General features: G+C 52.6%; 1 protein-coding gene across 1 annotated transcript in view; it reads right to left on the bottom strand.

The window, feature by feature from the left end:
* The window catches only part of NOSIP (nitric oxide synthase interacting protein), a 102,238-nt gene that overhangs the window by 49,165 nt on the left and 31,015 nt on the right, over positions 1 to 22,058 (bottom strand). The window contains exons 5-7 of the mRNA XM_075329295.1: positions 11,999 to 12,140; positions 11,692 to 11,828; positions 3,580 to 3,767 (exon numbers count right to left, since the gene is read on the bottom strand). Coding sequence (XP_075185410.1) covers positions 3,580 to 3,767; positions 11,692 to 11,828; positions 11,999 to 12,140 — 467 coding nt within the window. The remainder of the gene's footprint in view (positions 1 to 3,579; positions 3,768 to 11,691; positions 11,829 to 11,998; positions 12,141 to 22,058) is intronic.

A 22,058-nucleotide genomic window follows, 5' to 3' on the forward strand; every position in this document is an offset into this window, starting at 1 on the left:
CAGGCATTGGCAATTCAGCCACGCCACGCCCCGCCCCCCTCACGCAATGCACGTTAGCTCTGGCCCCACCCCCTCCCTCTCCCCGCGCATTTCTCTAACTGACACGGCTGTCACGGAGGTGAGTACGGTACTCCCTATCCCCCCCCAAACCCCCCCCCCCCCCCCCCGGCCCCCGCTCCCAAAGGGGTGGTGTGGATACTCGCATGGTTACAAGCGCTGTCACGGAGGTGAGTACTGTACTCCCTCCCCCTCCCCCGGCCCCCGCTCCCACGGCAGTGGTGGGAGTGGTGTGGATACGTTGGTAACCATGCTCGCATGGTTACAAGCCCATCAAGGTCCTGCTGCGCCGGAAGGTCCACACGCACACACACAAACATACACACACATCAGATCACACTCACACTCACTCTCATACACACCTCACACACACCTCACATCGCATCCACATACTCACGACATCCTGGGATATCGCTTGCTTCTCGGCGGCGAAAATGTGCTGTTGTGATCTTCCAGGACCTGACGGAGGATCACATGGCCAGAAGCATGTGATATCCCCGGATGTTGTGAGTATGAGCGCGTAAGTGCGATATCGTCAGTGTCTGTGTGTGTGAGTGGATGCGATCGAGTGTGTGTGAGTGGATGCGATCGGGTGTGTGTGAGTGGATGCGATCGGGTGTGTGTGTGAGTGGATGCGATCGGGTGTGTGTGTGAGTGGATGCGATCGGGTGTGTGTGTGAGTGGATGCGATCGGGTGTGTGTGTGAGTGGATGCGATCGGGTGTGTGTGTGAGTGGATGCGATCGGGTGTGTGTGTGAGTGCATGCGATCGGGTGTGTGAGTGTCGGCAGAGGAGCAGGGCGTGCTGGAGGAGGCTGGGAGCAGAGAGGCTGATCATGGGGAAGAGGGAAATGCTGATGCTGAAGGAGGCTGGGATGGGAAAGCTGGGAAGAAGGAGGCTGGGAGGAGAGAGGCTGATCCTAGGGAAGGCTGGGGAGAGGAGGCTGATGCTGAGGGAGGCTGGAAGGAGAGAGGCTGATGCTGAGGGAGGCTGGGACGAGGGAGGCTGATGCTTAGGGAAGCTGATGCTGGAGGAGGCTGGAAGAACAGAGGCTGATGCTGGTGGAGGCTGATGCTTGGGGAGGCTGATGCTGGGAGAGACTGGGACAGGAAGGCTGATGCTGAGGGAGGCTGGGAGAGGGAGGCTGGGAGGAAGGAGGCTGGGAGGAGAGAGGCTGATCCTTGGGAAGGCTGGGAAAGGGAGGCTGATGCTGAGGGAGGCTGGAAGGAGAGAGCCTGATGCTAGGGACAGAGACGCTGATGCTGGGAGGAGAGAGGCTGATGCTGCGGGCAGAGAGGCTGATGATGCGGGTAGAGAGGCTGATGCTGGCGCAGCATGGCGGATGGAGCACGTTTGGTAATGCGCAGCATGGCGGATGGAGCACGTTTGGCAGTGCGCAGCATGGCGGATGGAGTACGTTTGGCAGTGCGCAGCATGGCGGATGGAGCACGTTTGGCAGTGCGCAGCATGGCGGATGGAGCACGTTTGGGAGTGCGCAGCATGGCGGATGGAGCACGTTTGGGAGTGCGCAGCATGGCGGATGCAGCACGATGGCGAGTGCGGAGTATGGCGGATGGAGCATGTTTGGGAGTGCGCAGCATGGCGGATGGACCACGTTTGGGAGTGCGCAGCATGGCGGATGGAGCACGTTTGAGAGTGCGCAGCATGGGAGATGGAGCACGATGGGGGGTGCGCAGCATAGGGGATGGAGCACGATAGGGAGTGCACTGCATGGGGGATGGAGCACGATGAGGAGTGCCCAGCATGGCGGATGGAGCACGTTTAGGAGTGCGCAGCATGGCGGATGGAGCACGTTTGGGAGTGCGCGGCATGGCGGATGGAGCACGTTTGGGAGTGCGCAGCATAGATGATGGAGCACGATGGGGGGTGCGCAGCATAGGGGATAGAGCACGATGAGGAGTGCGCTGCATGGGGCATGGAGCACGATGGGGAGTGTGGAGTATGGCGGATGGAGCACGTTTGGGAGTGCGCAGCATGGTAGATGGAGCACATTTGGGAGTGCGCAGCATGGCGGATGGAGCACGTTTAGGAGTGCGCAGCATGGGAGATGGAGCACGATAGGGAGTGCGCAGCGTGGCGGATGGAGCACGATGGGGAGTGCGCAGCATGGGGAATGGAGCACGATGGGGAGTGCGCAGCATGGCGGATGGAGCACGTTTGGGAGTGCGCAGCATGGCGGATGGAGCACGTTTGGGAGTGCGCAGGATGTGAGATGTAGCACGATGAGGGGTGTGCAGCATAGGGGATGGAGCACGATGGAGAGTGCACACCTCCCCCCAACACACACACACGCGCGCGCGCGCACTGCACAACACACCACACACACACACTGGAAACCACAAACAACTGCCCTACACAGACACCCACACACAGACAACGCTGCACACACAAATATACGCACATACCGCACATATATATAACAAAAATCATACATGAACTACACAATACGTAAATTCTAGAATACCCGATGCGTAGAATCGGGCCACCTTCTAGTAGTATAAGAAGCTTATATGTGAGGTAATAAGATGTCGGTGGGGAGACGGATAGAGAGACAGAGAGAGACAGACGGGGAAAGAGACAGACAGAGACAAACGGTGAAAGAGACAGACAGAGACAGACGGGGAAAGAGACAGAGAAATAGAGACAGACAAGGAAAGAGAGAGACAGAGACAGGCAGACAGAGAAAGAGACAGACAGGAAAAGACAGACAAAGAGACGGGGAGACAGACAGGGAAAAAGACAGACCTGGGAAAGAGACAGACCTAGAAAGACAGATGGGGAAAGAAACAGAGAGATAGAGACAGACAAGGAAAGAGACAGACAGAGACAGGCAGATGGGGAAAAAGACAGATCTGGAAAGAGACAGACGGAGCACATTACTTGGCCAATTTAGTTAAATCTGTGTGGAATATCTGTGGTGTTGAAATATATGTTGTGAAATGCTTCTATTAGCCTAGTTTTTGTCTTTTAATAATTACATTTTTATCTATTTGTTTTGTGGGTTTTGTGTGCAGAATACATTTTTGTTAATACATTCTATTTTAATAACAGTTATTATCCCGGGCAAAGCCGGGTAGTACAGCTAGTGTATATATAAAAATGTGTGTGTGGGTGTGTACAAAACACACCATCATGAGTAATACCGCTCTCTCCCACCAGATGTCAGTGTAGCCCTACACAGCGCATGCAGAGTGCGGGTGGAGGAGGCACGTTCTGGAGAGCAGAGAGCTGATGTCTAGACTGCAGACTATAGAGGAGGTCCGCATCCCTGGTGGAGGCAGGGAATGACACGCGCATGCGGCACATTGCCTCTCTCCTCATGTATAGTCTGTTCAATAAGCCAATGTTTAATCACACTGAGATTAAATAATAATAAAATGGTAATTAGCGATGAGAATATCTCTCCCTGTGCTCGAGAATGATAATGGGGTCAGACGTGTCCGTGGCCTCGTTAGCCCACCATATACTCATCTATGTGATACAGGAAGATCGGTAACTCACGAGGGCCGCAGCACAGCGCACGGTACGGAGTTGCCCAGCATATCCCGAGTCACGGCGCACACGTATCTGTCCTGACGGTTTATGAGACCCACGCGATCCACCTTGTCATCTACGGCCGTGAACTTCACAGAGATCAGGTCTTTCATCTTCAGGGGTCTCCCGCTCATGGGGCAGTACACCGACTTGTCCTGTGCGACACAGAAAAAAGAGAATTTTGTTTACTTACCGTAAATTCTTTTTCTTATAGTTCCGACATGGGAGACCCAGACCATGGGTGTATAGCTAGCGACCTCCGGAGGACACACAAAGCACTACACTCAAACGTGTAGCTCCTCCCTCCGGGCTATATACACCCCCTGGATGACAATCTACCCAGTTCAGTGCAAAAGCTGAAGGAGGACATCCACCCATAAGTAGAGATAGAGTAAAACTCGGCAAAACCAGCACTCTGTCTACTAACAACAGCCGTGAAGCACACGGAACAAAAACTGCCAACAGGCAACAGGGAGGGAGCTGGGTCTCCCATGTCGGAACTATAAGAAAAAGAATTTACGGTAAGTAAACAAAATTCTCTTTTTCTTTATCGTTCCTTATGGGAGACCCAGACCATGGGACGTTCCAAAGCAGTCCATGGGTGGGAAATAAACTAAACTGAGAAGTAGGCAAAACCTAACTTCACAAATGGGCGACAGCCGCCTGAAGGATGAGTCTGCCCAAGCTCGCATCTGCCGAAGCATGAGCATGCACTTGGTAGTGCTTAGAAAAAGTGTGTAGACTGGACCAAGTGGCAGCCTGACACACCTGCTGAGCCGTAGCCTGGTGCCTGAAAGCCCAGGAGGCACCGACAGCTCTGGTCGAGTGCGCCTTAATCCCCGACGGGGGAGGCACCTGAGAAGACTGGTAGGCATCGGATATGGCCGACCTAATCCAACGAGCTAGGGTCGGTTTAGAAGCCGAAAGGCCCTTGCGCTGACCCGTGGTTAGCACGAAAAGTGAGGTGCACCGCCGAAACACGGCGGTGCGAGACACATAGATGCGGAGCGCCCGCACCAAATCCAAGGTGTGCAACGCCTTCTCAAAGCGATGCACAGGGGCCGGACAAAGAGAGGGCAATGAAATGTCCTGGTTAAGGTGGAAGGAAGACACCACCTTAGGAAGAAAGTCCGGAGTCGGACGAAGAACCACCTTGTCTTGGTGAAACACCAAAAAGGGGGATTCCGAAGAAAGCGCAGCCAAATCGGAAACTCTCCTGAGAGAAGTTATGGCTACTAGAAAGACGACTTTTTGTGAAAGTCTGGACAAAGGAACCTCCCTGAGAGGCTCAAAAGGGGGTTTCTGTAAGGCCGTGAGGACCAAATTAAGGTCCCAGGGATCCAAGGGTCGTCGGTAAGGAGGAATGATGTGAGATGCGCCCTGCATGAAGGTGCGCACCTGAGCCAGTCGAGCGATACGCCGCTGGAACAATACCGACAAAGCCGACACCTGTCCCTTAAGGGAATTGAGGGACAGACCCAAGTGTAGACCTGACTGTAGAAAAGACAGGATGGTCGGCAAGGCGAACGGCCAAGGAGCATGGCCGGAAGAGCGACACCAGGACAGGAAAATTTTCCAAGTCCTATGATAAATCCTAGCCGAGGAAGACTTCCGAGCCTGAGTCATGGTGGAGATGACCTCAGAGGGAATGCCTGAAGCCGTCAGGATCCAGGACTCAAGAGCCACGCCGTCAATCTGAGAGCCGCAGAATTCTGGCGGAAGAACGGACCTTGAGAGAGAAGGTCTGGTCGGTCCGGGAGATGCCACGGGATCTCTACGGACAGGCGGAGCAAGTCTGGGTACCAGGCTCGCCTGGGCCAGTCCGGAGCAATGAGTATGACTCGACGGCCCTCCATTCGGATCTTGCGCAGAACCCTGGGCAAGAGCGCTAGAGGGGGAAACACATAGGCCAGACTGAACTGAGACCAATCCTGAACCAGTGCGTCTGCTGCGAAGGCTTGAGGATTGTGGGAGCGAGCCACGTAAACCGGAACCTTGTGGTTGTGCCGGGAAGCCATTAGATCTACTTCCGGAGTGCCCCACTTGCGGCAGATTGATCTGAACACTGACGGATGCAGGGCCCACTCGCCGCCGTCCACGGTTTGACGGCTGAGATAATCGGCCTCCCAGTTTTCCACGCCTGGGATGTGGACTGCGGATATGGTGGACTTTGAGTCCTCTGTCCACTGGAGGATTCGTTGAACCTCCAACATCGCCAGACGGCTGTGAGTTCCGCCCTGGTGATTGATGTAGGCAACCGCTGTCGCGTTGTCTGACTGAACCCGAATGTGCTTGCCCGCCAGTAGGTGGTGAAAGTCTAGAAGAGCTAGAAACACAGCTCTGATCTCCAGCACATTGATCGGGAGGGCTGATTCGGACGGAGTCCAAGTGCCCTGTGCTCGGTGATGGAGAAACACCGCTCCCCAACCGGAGAGACTGGCATCCGTGGTGAGAATCACCCAGGACGGAGTCAGGAAGGACCGCCCCTGTGACAGGGAGAGGGGCTGAAGCCACCACTGAAGGGAGTTCCTGGCCTGTGATGACAGAGCCACTAGCCTGTCCAAAGAAGAGATCCGCTTGTCCCAACAGCGGAGAATGTCCAGCTGCAAGGGACGCAGATGGAACTGGGCAAAGGGAACCGCTTCCATGGACGCCACCATCTGACCCAGCACCTGCATGAGGCGTCTGAGGGAATGACGGCGGTGCCTCAGCAGAGAGCGCACCGCCAGACGAAGGGACTGCTGTTTGACTAAGGGCAACTTGACAAGTGCCGGCAGAGTCTCGAATTGCATCCCTAGGTACAAGAGTACCTGGGTCGGGGTCAGAGTCGACTTGGGGAGGTTGACAAGCCACCCGAACTGAATTAGCGTGGCGACAGTGAGAGAGACACTCCGTTGGCAGTCTACACTGGATGAGGCCTTGACTAGAAGGTCGTCCAGGTAAGGAATCACTGCCAATCCCTGGAGGTGCAGGACAGCAACCACTGCTGCCATGACCTTGGTGAACACTCGGGGGGCCGTGGCTAAGCCAAAGGGAAGAGCCACGAACTGGAAATGTTCCTCTCCGATCGCAAAGCGTAGCCAACGCTGGTGTGAAACCGCAATAGGCACATGCAGATAGGCATCTCTGATGTCGATGGATGCGAGAAAATCTCCCTGGGTCATTGAGGCAATGACCGATCTTAGAGATTCCATGCGAAAGTGCCGCACCTGAACATGCTTGTTGAGAAGCTTGAGATCCAGGATGGGCCGGGAGGAACCGTCCTTTTTGGGAACTAGAAAGAGGTTTGAGTAGAAACCTCTGAACCGTTCCCGGGCGGGGACCGGAACAATTACACCGTTGGTCTGCAGGGATGCCACGGCCTGAGCGAAGGCGGCGGCTTTGGAGCAGGGGGGGGGTGGACAGAAAAAATCTGTTTGGCGGGCTGGAAGAAAAAGGTATCCTGTAGCCGTGGGTGATGATATCCCGCACCCACTGATCGGAGACGTGTTGCAACCACACGTCGCCAAAGTGGGAGAGCCTGCCCCCGACCAAGGACGTTGCTGGCGCGGCCAGATAGTCACGAGGAGGCTGCCTTGGTGGCAGCGGCTCCTCCGGTCTTTTGAGGACGCGGCTTTGCGCGCCAGTTGGATTTACGATCCTTGGCGGTAGTGGACGAGACCGTGGGCTTAGAGGATGACCAGTTAGAGGAACGAAAGGAACGAAACCTCGATTGGTTCCTGCCCTGGGTAGGTTTCTTGGGTTTAGCTTGTGGCAAGGAAGTACTCTTTCCGCCAGTAGCCTCCTTAATTATGTCATCCAGCTGTTCCCCAAACAGCCGTGACCCAGTAAAAGGGAGACTCGCAAGGTACTTCTTAGAGGAAGCGTCCGCTTTCCACTCTCGAAGCCACAAGATCCTGCGGATCGCGAGGGAATTAGCGGAGGCCACTGCCGTGCGGTGAGAAGCTTCCAGGACGGCAGACATGGCGTAGGATGCAAAAGCTGAAGCTCGGGCGGTTAAAGCATCCATCTCAGGAATAGAGTCTCTGGAGAGGGAATGAATCTCCGCCAGAGAGGCAGAGATAGCCTTAAGAGCCCACACCGCCGCAAAAGACGGAGAGAAGGAGGCTCCTGCCGCCTCAAATACAGACTTGGCCAGAAGGTCAACCTGGCGGTCAGTGGGATCGTTAAGAGAAGTGCCGTCGGCCACCGCAACTACTGTGCGGGCTGAGATTCTGGACACTGGAGGGTCTACCTTTGGGGACTGGGCCCAGTCCTTAACCACCTCCGGAGGAAACGGGAAACGGTCATCTGAACTACGTTTCGGAAAACGTTTGTCAGGACAGGCCCTTGGCTTGTTAACAGTGGTCTGAAAGCTGGAGTGGTTAAAAAACATACTCCTAGGCTTCTTAGGAGAGGTAAACTGGTGTACCTCTACCAGAGAGGGTTGATCCTCTGACTCCTGTGGGTTAAGGTTCAGTACGGAGTTAATGGACGCAATCAAGTCACTAACGTCCGCATCGCCCTCAGACAAGTCAATGGGGTACATAGAGGCAGAGTCTGAGCCCACAGTAAATGAATCATCCTCGCCCTGCACCTCGGCTTGTGAATCAGAGCCGTGGGACGAGGAAGGAGGAGGGTCCGTGCGTCTCCGTTTGGGGGGACGGGGTCCAAGGACATGCTCTGAGGGCTCTGCAGAGCTCTGAGCAGCAGAGACACCCTGAGAGGGGGGCTGAGAGGGAGGCTGATGCATAGACAGCAGCGTCTGAGACAGCTGCCCCATGGAATCGGCAAACGACTTGGAAAGAGCCTGTGTAAAGGATGCTACCCAAGCCGGGGGTTCAGCCACCGGGACCGAAGCAGCCGGAGGGACCCCTGCGGAGGCTCCAGGCTGAGACACAACCATATTAGCACAGTTATCACAATGTGGGTACGTGCTAGGCTCTGGCAGAATTAGCTTGCAAGCAGTGCATATAGCATACATGTTTGCAGCCTTGCTCCTAGTGACAGACATGCTGCTGTGGAGGAAGCTCTGCAGCCAAAACACACTCCTGTAGAAAGCCTGAGTGTATAAAAATCCACAACCATAGGTTGTGGCTTACCAGCCCTGTTCTCTGTGTGTCCTCTGGATTTCACCGCTCCCCTGTAAAGTGACAGCTTCCAAAAAGTATGCAGCAGTAGCATCCAGCGCTTCTCAGTGATAAAAACGCTGAGAAAATGGCGGTGGGAGAAGGAGGGGGGCGTGTATAAGCCCAGGAGCGGGAAAAAACAGAGGCCAGAGAGACACAGGGGGGTAGACAGAGGAGGGGACATCCCCCCAGAGGGGAGTGCCCTCCGCTCTGCTGGCCGGGCGGTGGGCGTCGCTGTATGCAAAACATACAGAAGAAGCCAAAAACGAAACTAGGCCCAAACTGAAGCCGGGGCCTAGATTTTAAAGTGCGGCCGACGAGCAGGCACCGTCGGCGCGGTTCTCATGGGAAATTCCCAGAACCGGCCGAAATTAACAGTAACGCTAAAGCACATACTGCCCCCATAATAAAAGTACCCGGGACCCCTGAAAAAACGTCTCAATACTTAGCTTTGAGACGCAGGGCCATGTCCCTGAATGGGGGTTAACGCTCCTTCCAGCAGGGACCAGACAGGGCTGTGGATGGAGCCGGCCTCCTGCAAGCAGAGAGGACCGTGGAGGCTCCCACTTCAAACAGAGCCTCGACAGAGGATGCGAAGGAGCTCGGCATGTAAAGACTCCAGCCTTATTAAAATCAACCTTAACAGCACCCCGCAGAGTGGAGCGTGAAGGGACATGCCGGGAGTCCAGACTGGACCCGCTTTTCTTCCAAATCTTTAAAACATTAAAATAAAATTGAAAAAAATATGAGGAAATAAAAGTGTGTGTGATCCTCCTGGAACACAAAGCGTTGAACTGGGTAGATTGTCATCCAGGGGGTGTATATAGCCCGGAGGGAGGAGCTACATGTTTGAGTGTAGTGCTTTGTGTGTCCTCCGGAGGTCGCTAGCTATACACCCATGGTCTGGGTCTCCCATAAGGAACGATAAAGAAAAAGCAGAAACGGCTGAAACTGGACCCCAAATGGCTGCTGTGTACTGCATAGACGCCCCGAGAAATAGGCTCATTATCAATATTAAAAGGGAACCTGTCACCAGTTTTTTGGCCTACAAGCTGCAGCCACCACCACCGGGCTCTTATATACCGCATTCTAACATGCTGTATATAAGAGCCCAGGTCGGGGGTATAACATAAAAATCACTTTATAATACTCACCTAAACGGTAGCTGCGGTGGAGTTGGGCCATATGGATGTCTCCGTTCTCCGGTGCCGGCGCCTCCTCTTTCGGCCATCTTTGTCCACCTTCTGAAGCCGCGGTGCATGACGCGTCCTTTCGTCATCCACACTCGCCGGCATTGAGGACCTGCGCAGGCGCACTTTCATCTGCCCTGAACGGGGCAGAGCAAAGTATTGTAGTGCGCCTGCGCAGGACCGGCGAGTGTGTATGATGTAGACGCGACATGCACACAGGCTTCAGAAAGAGGACGAAGATCGCCGAAAGAGGAGGCACCAGAGAACGGAGACACCCATATGATCTAACTCCACTCCGGCAACCAATTAGGTGAGAATGATAAAGTGTTTTTACATTGTACGCAGCGGCCTGGGCTCTTATATACAGCATGATAGAATGCTGTATATAGGAGCCCGGTGGTGGTGGCCGCAGCTTATAGGCCCCAAATCTGGTGACAGGTTCCCTTTAAGCAGCGCCTGTGCTGCATTTTATAAAGGTGGATGCTACCCCCTGACACCCCCATAGACCCCACAAATATCTTTATAAAATCTCCCACCCTGTATGTAAATTGTCCAGTCTGATGGGTGTCCTAATCTGCATTTCCTGTCCCTCCTTTCGTCCTCCTCCTGTGCCGATTGACGTCGATGATGCCTTGGACGCCATCCACATAGGTGGGCAAAATGTCTATATTCCCGGCTCGCACAGGCGGGCAGAGACAAAAACATAGGTGCGTCTGTGTGAACCGGCGAGTTCTCTGCACACGCACAAGATAATGCCCGGTGAGGTGGATGAAGCGGGTGAAGTCATCCACATCGTCGGGCAAAATCTTGCGCCTGTGCAGAGAACTCGCCGGTTTGCGCAGGCGCACCTATGTTTTTGTCTCTGCCTGCAATAGGGCAGAGCGAAGTGCGCCTGCGCGAACTGGTAAGTTCTCTGCGCAGGCACAAGATTTTGACAGGTGATGTGGATGAAGCGGGTGATGTCATCCACATCGTCGGGCAAAATCTTGCGCCTGTGCAGAGAACTCGCCGGTTTGCGCAGGCGCACCTATGTTTTTGCCTCTGCCTGCAATAGGGCAGAGCGAAGTGCGCCTGCGCGAACTGGTAAGTTCTCTGCGCAGGCACAAGATTTTGACAGGTGATGTGGATGAAACGGGTGATGTCATCCACATCTCTGGTCAAAATCTTGCGCCTGCGCAGAGGACTCGCCGATTCGCGCAGGCGCATTTATGTTTTTGGCTCTGCCAGCAACAAGGCAGAGCAAAGTGCGCCTGCACGAGCTGGGAATACATCTGCGCAAGCACAAGATTTTGTCCATGTCAATCAGCATAGGGGGAGGGCGAATGGAGGGACAGGAGGCACAGATTAGGACGCCCATCAGACCGGACAATTTACATACATGGCGGGAAGTTTTATAAAGGTATTTGTGGGGTATACGGGTGGGTCAGGGGGCAACGTACACCTTTATAGAATACAGCACAAGTGCTACTTAGAAGGTGATAGTTTGAGTTTAGAAGACCAAAATTGGGAGACAGGTTCCCTTTAAAACTTAAAGGGAGTACGTGACCCTCAAACTGGTTATTAAACCAGCTGAGGACAATGCAAATGAGGGGGCATCGGTGCACCCTCGGCGCGGACAAGGGCTCTGTGCACCATTTTGGGGACTTTACCTGCTTCTCGAGAATGTAGAACAGTCATATCTCAGTATTGCGAAACAGGTCAGTGGCGCAATTAAAGGAATTTTCCTGCAAGACTCATGTAATTGCCCAACCACTTGTTCCAGAATAGAGAGCGAGACTCACCGGCTTCTTCACCTGGGTCGATTTTGCTTCTGGTGTCAGTGATGGGATCCAAAAGCTGGGAAGTTGCTTGTTTTTCTCCTCGCCGCTCTGCTGACTGCTACCGCTGCTGCTGCCAGCTGCCTCCGCCCCGTTGCTTTCTACACAATTGACATAATGTAAAAAAAAAATCACAAATCAGAATATTTTCACTATAGGTGTAACCAGAGCCTGACGCGACGGCGCGGGACACGTCACACGACCGGCGCGGGACACGTCACACGACCGGCGCGGGACATGTCACACGACCGGCGCGAGGTTTGGATGTTACCTGCTTTCCTTGTAAAAGGATTAAGTGGTTTACTGATGATTGACATCTCTTTATCGAGGAATACTTTCATCTTGGATTCCTTGGCAGCTTTGTTTAATTCCTCCATTTCTGTTTTTTTCTCATTCTTTTGTTTCTCGTAGGCCTGTGTGGTTGCGAAAAATAAAAAGTAATTATTCAGTGCTGCAAAGAATTCATGGATTATAGAAAAACTCAGACAAAAAGGCCAAAATCCACCTCATTTGGCGTGTTCCTTTATTTGCATTACTAATATATTTTCCTATAACATGCCACGGCCATGTGACAGCATGGAGACCCCGTTTCTCTGCTTAGGATTTAGTGCAATTTGGTGGTCACTTTTTTTACCCCCCTTAGCACAAAATAAAATACCTGTACGCTAGTGCTGGGGTGACCATGTGTGGAGAGGGCCCAGGAACTGTAGATGCCGACTATGTTGACCAGAGCCGAGCTCCAACTGCTGCCGCCAACCACTTAGATGCCGCCATCAACCACTTAGATGCTGCCGCCGCCAACCACTTAAATGATGCCGCCAACCACTAAAGCCTGCTTTACATGCTACAATTTATCGTGCGATCGCATTTGCGACGTGACACGCCCAGATCGTATTTACGATTTGCCGGTATCGCTTATAGGTAGTTTATTTGATGTCACACGTAACTATCTCAAAATGGACGCATCAGCGATCAACGATATATTGTCAGACCCAGGCGGTCGTTTGATTGTTATTCGATGTTGGCAGGGTGTCAAACAGAGCAATATGTCAGCTGATTCCCCAAAACAAACAATTTTTTAAAAATGAACGACGTGTCAACGATCCACGATTTTCATCCTATTTGCGATCGTTCAGAGTCGCTCGTAGGTGTCACAGGCAATGATGTCGCAGACAATGCCGGATGTGCGTCACGGAATCCGTGACTCCGACGACATATCTCCCGATAAATCGTAACGTGTAACATGCCCTTTAGATGACGCCGTCAACCACTTAGATGACGCCGCCAACCACTTAGATGTCACCATCACTCTCGGACAATGGCGTATCTACAGGCACCAATTTCCATCAGCTCCACCAGCCGTGGGCTGCCATTTTGGTCTTCCTGTAAAGATTAGCCACAGACTGAGCCCTATAGAGGACCGTGATTTTTACTATATGATGCAATATTGTGATATATAGTGTAAATGCTCTAATGATCACAGGTTCAAAGTACTCTAGCGGGTCCTAAAAAGAAAAGAAAAAGGTAAAATAGATTAAAAAAAATGTTTAAAATATAAAAATTCAAATAATTTCCTCCATTTAAAAAAAATGAAAAAATATTTAGCCAAGAGGGTCTAACCACGGGGGAATCGTCTCTATACTTGGCTGTATTCGAGCAGATAAGACTTCGGTGGGGCTTCCTGGACGTCAATCTGATGGCATCCAGACTGAACAAAGTTCCCCAGTTCATGCGACCCACTTGCGATCGACACACTAGCAATTCCGTGGTCCCAGTTCTGCCTTCCCAATCTCTTTACTCCTCTGTCCATGTTACCCAGGTTGATCAAGAAGATCAAGGCAGAAGGTATTCCAGTTATCTTGATAGCCCCAGAAAGATGTGGTATGCAGAGCTGGCCAACCTCCTTGCACACATCCCATGGACACTCCCAAATCGTCCAGATCTGCTTTCCCAGGGTCCCCTCTTCTACTAGAATTCATAGTCTCTCAATTTACTGGAATGGCTGTTAAAGCTGTGGTTCTGAAGACCTGCAGTTTCTCCGAGCAAGTCATTCATACCATTAGAGCCTGAAAAGCTTAGTCTTCCCGTATCTACCATTTTACACAGAAGGCCTTCTTTCGTTGGTGTGAGTCTAGTCACATCACTCTGAGGTCTTTCTACTGTCTCTCCTGGCCTTCTTACAGTCGGGCCTGGAGTCAGATCTTGCCCTCAGTTACATCAAGGGTCTTCTCTTTCTGTTTCAGAAAAATGTGGCCTTTCATCCTCAAATTCGGACTTTTCTTTAGGATGTGGCTTGGCTCACTCGGTGACTCCCTACTAGCTGCCAGGAGAACCATGGGATCTCGTCCTTGGTATGATTCTATTAACCATATTGCTGGGATGTTTTAAGAAAACCTGCACATGCAGGGAGTGGGATCAAATGGCCCTTGAGGTCCCTTCCATCACTACCATTGTATAAATCTATGAGAATGTCCATTGCTCAGTTGTTCATGTGCACTGCTGATATGGCTGAAGAGAATCAGAGACGCTTCTGTCATGGCTGATCATCTTTGAGGTACCTCCTTAGTTATTGATGTACACCACCACTGAGGCATTGTCTGACTGCATGCGAAGGCGAGGCCCACGTGAAGGTCCTGCCAATGAAGAAGGGACAGAAGGATTGCTCTCATCTCAAGGATGTTGATGGGCAGAGAAGACTCGTGATCCACCAACCTTGCACTGTGAGGTTGCGGAAGACCGCTCCCCAGCCAAGGAGAGTGGCATCTGTGCTAACAACCTGTCAATGAATCGGAAGAAATGAGCATCCCTGACGAAACAACAAGGTTGTTAGCCACCAAGTCAGGGCCTGCTTGTCTCGAAGTGGAAGAGAAATCAATAGGGTCCAGGGAAGAAACAGTCCTGCCCCACAGAGCAAGCTAAGAGAGCTGTAGTGGTCTGGTATGGAACTTTGCGAATGGGATTGTCCCCGTAGCCACCACTATCCTACCTAGGATGGTCATGCAAAACGTAGGGACCATAGAAAAGAACGCCTTACCAGATAAATGACCTGGTGTAGAGCCGACATCTCTTCTGGAAGAAAGAATCTTGCTAGTCTTGTGTCGAAGAGCATCCCCATAAAAACCAAGCACTGGGACGGAATTAAAGACAATTTTGCGGTGTTGATAATCCAACAGAGGTGTGAGTGTTGAGTGGGATCTTGAGACTCTCCTGGGGCTTTGATGAGGAGATCATCTAGGCAGGGGATAACAATGATTTCTCTGGCTCGTAGTTTGGCCATTACCACCGCCATGATCTTGTGAAATCTTCTGGGAGTGTTGAGGAATACAAACTGGAAATGACGCCGTTGAACTGCGAAATGACAAAACCTTTGGTGTCCTTGAAAAATGGGAATGTGAAGATAGGTGTCTTGAATATTCACAGAGCAGAGGAATTCGTTGGGATCCATGGAAGCTACTACTGAGCAAAGCGACTTCACTCTGAAATGATTAAGACAAACTGACTTGTTTAGTAACTTGAGGTCTAGGATGGGTCGAATAAAGCCATCCTTTTTTGGAAACTACATGAAGATTTCAGTAGAGACCCATGAGGCACTCGTGTGTGGATGACAATGATGACGCCTAGCTGGAGAAATAAAAAGACGGTCTTGAAAAATTTTGAAATAAGAGTGGGATCCCTTGGGGAACGAGAGTAAAAAAATAAATAAATAAATAAATAAATAAATAAATAAATAGTCCTTTGAGTGAGAGGAAAATTCTGTAACTGGAGGTGAACACTTCTCTCACCTAGGCGTCTTCAACAACAGATAGCCAAACGTCTGTAAAGAGGAGAAGATGTCTGCCCACCCAGAGAGGGCTCCAGGATGGGGGTGACCCATCATGCGGATGAGAATCTGATGGATCGGCGTCTGGGAGTTCTAGACTGTTGACCGCATGGGCACCAAGAAGAAGCTGGTTTAAACAAGGGCATCTACCTTTCTGGCTGTCTGGAAGTTTTCTCTTGAGGGTTGGACCTTTTGGAAAAGGAGAGCGAATGAAAGGACCAAAAGGGCATAATCCTTCATCTAATAGGAGGGCATCTGGGTCTTGGTTTAGGTAGCAATATCAATATTAATAGTAGGTGCCAATATCGTCCTGAAACTTTTGTTCCAACTTGGCTTCACACAGGTGAGAACCTTGGAAGAGTAGACTGGTGAAAGACTTCTTAGATGCTTGGTCAGTGTTCCAAGCTTTGAGCCTAATCACTCTGCGGATAGTCACTAGGTTACTGGCAGCATCAAGAGATGCCGAGAGAAGATATTTTCCGGCAAGTGGTATCTGGTCAGTTAGGTCATCGGGAGAGTCCCTGCGAGAATGCCTTGTCTCAATTGCTTAGACCAGGCCCACACTGACCTAGAAACCCATGTTGCAGCAAAGGTCGGAGACAGCATAGCGCCTGCTGATTCAAATACTGATTTTGACAGGGATTCTATGTGCCTGTTAGTGGAATCCTTGAGGGATGCTCCATCTGACAGAGGGAGGATAGTCTTGTAGAAAGCCTGTATCCGGGGGGTCCACAGAGGAAGAATCAATCCAATTTTTTAGAAGAATAGGAGAAAAGGGATACAAAGAAGGGAATTTTGTTTACTTACCGTAAATTCCTTTTCTTCTAGCTCCTATTGGGAGACCCAGACAATTGGGTGTATAGCTTCTGCCTCCGGAGGCCACACAAAGTATTACACTGAAAACTGTAACCCCTCCCCTCTGCCTATACACCCTCCCGTGCATCACGGGCTCCTCAGTTTTGGTGCAAAAGCAGGAAGGAGGAAACTTATAAATTGGTCTGGGGTAAATTCAATCCGAAGGATGTTCGGAGAACTGAAACCATAACCAAAAGAACAATTCAACATGAACAACATGTGTGCACAAAAGAACAACCAGCCCAAAGGGAACAGGGGCGGGTGCTGGGTCTCCCAATAGGAGCTAGAAGAAAAGGAATTTACGGTAAGTAAACAAAATTCCCTTCTTCTTTGTCGCTCCATTGGGAGACCCAGACAATTGGGACGTCCAAAAGCAGTCCCTGGGTGGGTAAAAGAATACCTCAATAAAAGAGAGCTGAAAAACAACCCCTTCCTACAGGTGGGCAACCGCCGCCTGAAGAACTCGCCTACCTAGACTGGCATCTGCCGAAGCATAGGTATGCACTTGATAGTGTTTTGTGAAGGTGTGCAGACTAGACCAGGTAGCTGCCTGACACACCTGCTGAGCCGTAGCCCGGTGTCGCAATGCCCAGGACGCACCCACGGCTCTGGTAGAATGGGCTTTCAGCCCTGAAGGAAGCGGAAGCCCAGAAGAACGGTAGGCTTCAAGAATCGGTTCCTTGATCCACCGAGCTAAGGTTGACTTGAAAGCCTGCGAACCCTTACGCTGGCCAGCGACCAGGACAAAGAGCGCATCTGAACGGCGCAGGGGCGCCGTGCGAGACACGTAGAGCCGGAGTGCTCTCACTAGATCTAATGAATGCAAATCCTTTTCACACTGGTGAACTGGATGAGGGCAAAATGACGGTAAGGAGATATCCTGATTGAGATGAAAAGGAGATACCACCTTAGGGAGAAACTCCGGGACAGGACGCAGAACCACCTTATCCTGGTGAAAAACCAGGAAAGGGGATTTGCATGACAGCACTGCAAGCTCAGACACTCTTCGGAGTGAGGTAATTGAGATAAACCCGACGACGCTAGGAGCCAGGACTCAATGGCCACACAGTCAGGTTGAGGGCCGCAGAATTCAGATGGAAAAACGGCCCTTGTGACAGCAGGTCTGTGCGGTCTGGAAGCGCCCACGGCTGACCCACCGTGAGATGCCACAGATCCGGGTACCACGACCGCCTCGGCCAATCTGGAGCGACGAGAATGGCACGACGACAGTCGGATCTGATCTTGCGTAACACTCTGGGCAACATCGCCAGAGGAGGAAACACATAAGGGAGTCGAAACTGCGACCAATCCTGAACTAACGCGTCCGCCGCCAGAGCTCTGTGATCTTGAGACCGTGCCATGAAGGCCGGGACCTTGTTGTTGTGCCGTGACTCCATGAGATCGACGTCCGGCGTTCCCCAGCGGCGACAGATCTCTCGAAACACGTCTGGGTGAAGAGACCATTCCCCCGCATCCATGCCCTGACGACTGAGAAAATCTGCTTCCCAGTTTTCTACGCCCGGGATGTGAACTGCGGAGATGGTGGAGGCTGTGGCTTCCGCCCACAGCAGAATCCGTCGGACTTCCTGGAAGGCTTGACGGCTGCGCGTGCCGCCCTGGTGGGTGATGTACGCGACCGCCGTGGCGTTGTCCGACTGTATGCGGATCTGCCTGCCCTCCAGCCACCGATGGAACGCCTTTAGGGCTAGATACACTGCCCTTATCTCCAGAACATTGATCTGAAGGGAAGACTCTATCGGAGTCCAGGTTCCCTGAGCCCTGTGGTGGAGAAAAACAGCTCCCCACCCTGACAGGCTCGCGTCCGTCGTGACCACAGCCCAGGTTGGGGGTAGGAAGGATTTTCCCTGCGACAGAGTTGGGAAGGAGCCACCACTGAAGTGACGTCTTGGTTGCAAGGGAAAGAGAGACGTTCCTGTCGAGGGACGTCGACCTCCTGTCCCATTTGCGGAGAATGTCCCATTGGAGTGGGCGCAGATGGAACTGCGCGAAGGGCACTGCCTCCATTGCTGCCACCATCTTCCCTAGGAAGTGCATGAGGTGCCTCAAGGGGTGTGACTGACCCCGAAGAAGAGATTGCACCCCTGTCTGCAGCGAAAGCTGTTTGTCCAGCGGTAGCTTGACTACCGCTGAGTGAGTATGAAACTCCATCCCGAGGTAAGTCAGTGATTGGGTCGGTGTCAACTTGGACTTTGGGAAGTTGATGAGCCACCCGAACTGCTGGAGAGTCGCCAGAGCGACGGTCAGGCTGTGTTGACACGCCACCCGAGAGGGTGCCCTGACTAGGAGATCGTCTAAGTAAGGGATCACCGAGTGTCCCTGAGAGTGTAGGACCGCCACAACGGATGCCATGACCTTGGTGAAGACCCGTGGGGCCGTCGCCAGGCCGAAAGGCAGTGCCACGAACTGAAGGTGTTCGTCCCTGATGGCGAAACGCAGGAAGCGTTGATGTTCGGGTGCGATCAGCACATGGAGATAAGCATCCTTGATGTCGATTGATGCTAGGGAGTCTCCTTGTGACATCGAAGCGATGACCGAGCGGAGAGATTCCATCCGAAACCTTCTGGTGCTCACATGCCTGTTGAGCAGTTTGAGGTCCAGAACGGGATGGAATGATTTGTCCTTCTTTGGCACCACGAACAAGTTGGAGTAGAAGCCGTGACCATGTTCCTGAGGGGGAACGGGAATCACCACTCCTTCTGTCTTCAGAACGCCCACAGCCTGAAAAAGTGCGCCGGCCCGAGATGGGGGCTGAGATGTTCTGAAGAAACGAGTCGGAGGACGAGAGCTGAACTCTATCCTGTAACCGTGAGACAGAATGTCTCTCACCCATCGGTCTTGGACATGTGGCCACCAGGCGTCGCAAAAGCGGGAGAGCCTGCCACCGACCGAGGATGCGGTTCGGGGAGGCCGAAAGTCATGAGGAGTCCGCCTTGGAGGCAGTGCCTCCGGCGGTTTTTTTGGGGGCGTGACTTGGACCGCCACGCATAGGAGTTCCTCTGGCCCTTCTCCGGCCTGTTGGACGAGGAGGATTGGGACTTGGCTGAGGGCCGAAAGGACCGAAACCTCGGTTGTATTTTCCGTTGCTGAGGTCTCTTCGGTTTGGACTGGGGTAAGGACGAGTCCTTTCCCTTGGATTCCTTAATAATTTCATCCAATCGTTCGCCAAACAATCGGTCGCCAGAAAACGGCAAACCGGTTAAGAACTTCTTGGAAGCAGAGTCTGCCTTCCATTCGCGTAGCCACATGGCCCTGCGGACTGCCACCGAATTAGCGGATGCTACCGCTGTACGGCTAGCCGAGTCCAGGACGGCGTTCATGGCGTAGGACGAAAAAGCCGACGCCTGAGAAGTCAAAGACGCAACTTGCGGAGCAGAGGTACGTGTGACCGCATTAATCTCAGACAGACAAGCTGAGATAGCTTGGAGTGCCCACACGGCTGCAAAGGCCGGGGCAAAAGACGCGCCTGTGGCTTCATAGATGGATTTCACCAGGAGCTCTATCTGCCCGTCAGTGGCATCCTTGAGCGATGAGCCATCTGCAACTGATACTACAGATCTAGCCGCCAGTCTAGAGACTGGAGGATCCACCTTGGGACATTGAGCCCAACCCTTAACTACGTCAGAGGGGAAGGGGTAACGTGTGTCATTAAGGCGCTTAGTAAAGCGCTTGTCCGGAAATGCTCTGTGCTTCTGGACAGCATCTCTGAAGTTAGAGTGATCGAAAAATGCACTCCGTGTACGTTTGGGAAACCTAAACTGGTGTTTCTCCTGCTGCGAAGCAGACTCCTCTATAGGTGGAGGTGGGGGAGAAAGATCTAGCACCTGGTTAATGGACGATATAAGATCATTTACTAAGGCGTCCCCCTCAGGTGTATCAAGATTGAGGGCAACGTCAGGGTCAGAGCCCTGAGCTGCGACGTCCGCCTCGTCCTCCAGAGAGTCCTCAAGCTGAGACCCCGAGCAGTCGTGAGGAAGTCGGGGAAGATTCCCAGCGAGCCCGCTTAGCCGGTCTGAGACTGTGGTCCGTGCAGGAGTCCTCCACGTGAGACCTAGGGGCCACCCCAGGAGCACGCAGCGGCGCAGACCGAGAGGGGCCTGGAGGCGATGATCCAACAGTGCCCGGGGCCTGTGTAAGGACCGGTCTGGACTGCAAGGCTTCTAGTAGCTTGGCAGACCATTTGTCCATAGACTGAGCCATGGATTGTGAAAGCGACTCAGAGAGTTTCTCAGCAAAAACTGCAAACTCTGTCCCTGCCGCCTGGACAGTGGAAGCAGGAGGGTCTGCCTGATCCGAGGGGCCCACTAGTGACCGAGGCTCCGGCTGAGCAAGTGCAACAGGGGTCGAGCATTGCTCACAGTGAGGGTAGGTGGAACCCGCAGGTAACATAGCCCCACAAGAGGTACAGGTTGCAAAAAAACCCTTTGCCTTAGCGCCCTTGCTCCTTGTGGACGACATGCTGTTGTCTCCTAGGAGAGTGATCACTGAGGGTATATAGCCAAAAGTAAACAACCCGGCCGAACAGAGAAAATATATACAAATATATATATATATATATATATACTCCGGCACCCTAGGGGGACCAGCACCGGGTGACCGGTGTGGCTTACCGACCGCTCAAAGCGGAGTGTGTGTCCACCAGATTCCCTGCCTTAGGTCTCCCAGAGCTGCAGAGCTCGTTCCTGAAATCCTCCACCGGCAGAATGTGTGTAAAAATGGCTGCCGGAGCTCTCAGGGGAGGAGGGAGCCGTGGGCGGCGACTAGTAAAGTGCGGGAATCTGGGGCCCCACAGTGATCAGTGAGGGGGGGGGGGAGGCAACCTAAAGTATGCTCCAGCCCTCACTGCCGACGTCAGGTCGACCGTCCCGCCCTTACCCCTGACTGGCAGGCCCGGGGGCGGGAGTTATGGTACTAGGCCGCAATGAAGCCGGGGACTAAATTTAATACCGCGGCCGACAAACAGGCTCGGTCGGCGCGGAAGTCCCGGTCTTCACAAACCAGCAGCTGCTGCAGCGTCTGTGAAACAAGCGCTCCATGCACAGTCCCCATGGGGACACAGAGTACCTTTAGATGCAGGGCCCTGTCCCTGAGGATACATAGACTCCTGTCCGGCAGATTCCCACAGGGGCTGCGGAGGGAGCCCGGTCCCAGTGAATGGATGACCGGTCAGGATCCCACTTCTCCCAGAGCCTCTAAGGGATAGTGAAGGAAAGAAGGGAATTTTGTTACTTACCGTAAATTCCTTTTCTTCTAGCTCCTATTGGGAGACCCAGACGATTGGGTGTATAGCACTGCCTCCGGAGGCCACACAAAGCATTACACTAAAAAGTGTAAGGCCCCTCCCCTTCTGGCTATACACCCCCAGTGGGATCACTGGCAGCTCAGTTTTAGTGCTAAAGCAAGAAGGAGGAAAGCCAATAACTGGTTCAAACAAATTCACTCCGAAGTAACATCGGAGAACTGAAAACCATTGAACATGAACAACATGTGTACCCGAAAACAACCAAAAATCCCGAAGGACAACAGGGCGGGTGCTGGGTCTCCCAATAGGAGCTAGAAGAAAAGGAATTTACGGTAAGTAACAAAATTCCCTTCTTCTTCGGCGCTCCATTGGGAGACCCAGACGATTGGGACGTCC

This window comes from Anomaloglossus baeobatrachus, chromosome 11 (assembly GCF_048569485.1).
Source record: "Anomaloglossus baeobatrachus isolate aAnoBae1 chromosome 11, aAnoBae1.hap1, whole genome shotgun sequence".
Taxonomy (NCBI): Eukaryota; Metazoa; Chordata; class Amphibia; order Anura; family Aromobatidae; genus Anomaloglossus; species Anomaloglossus baeobatrachus.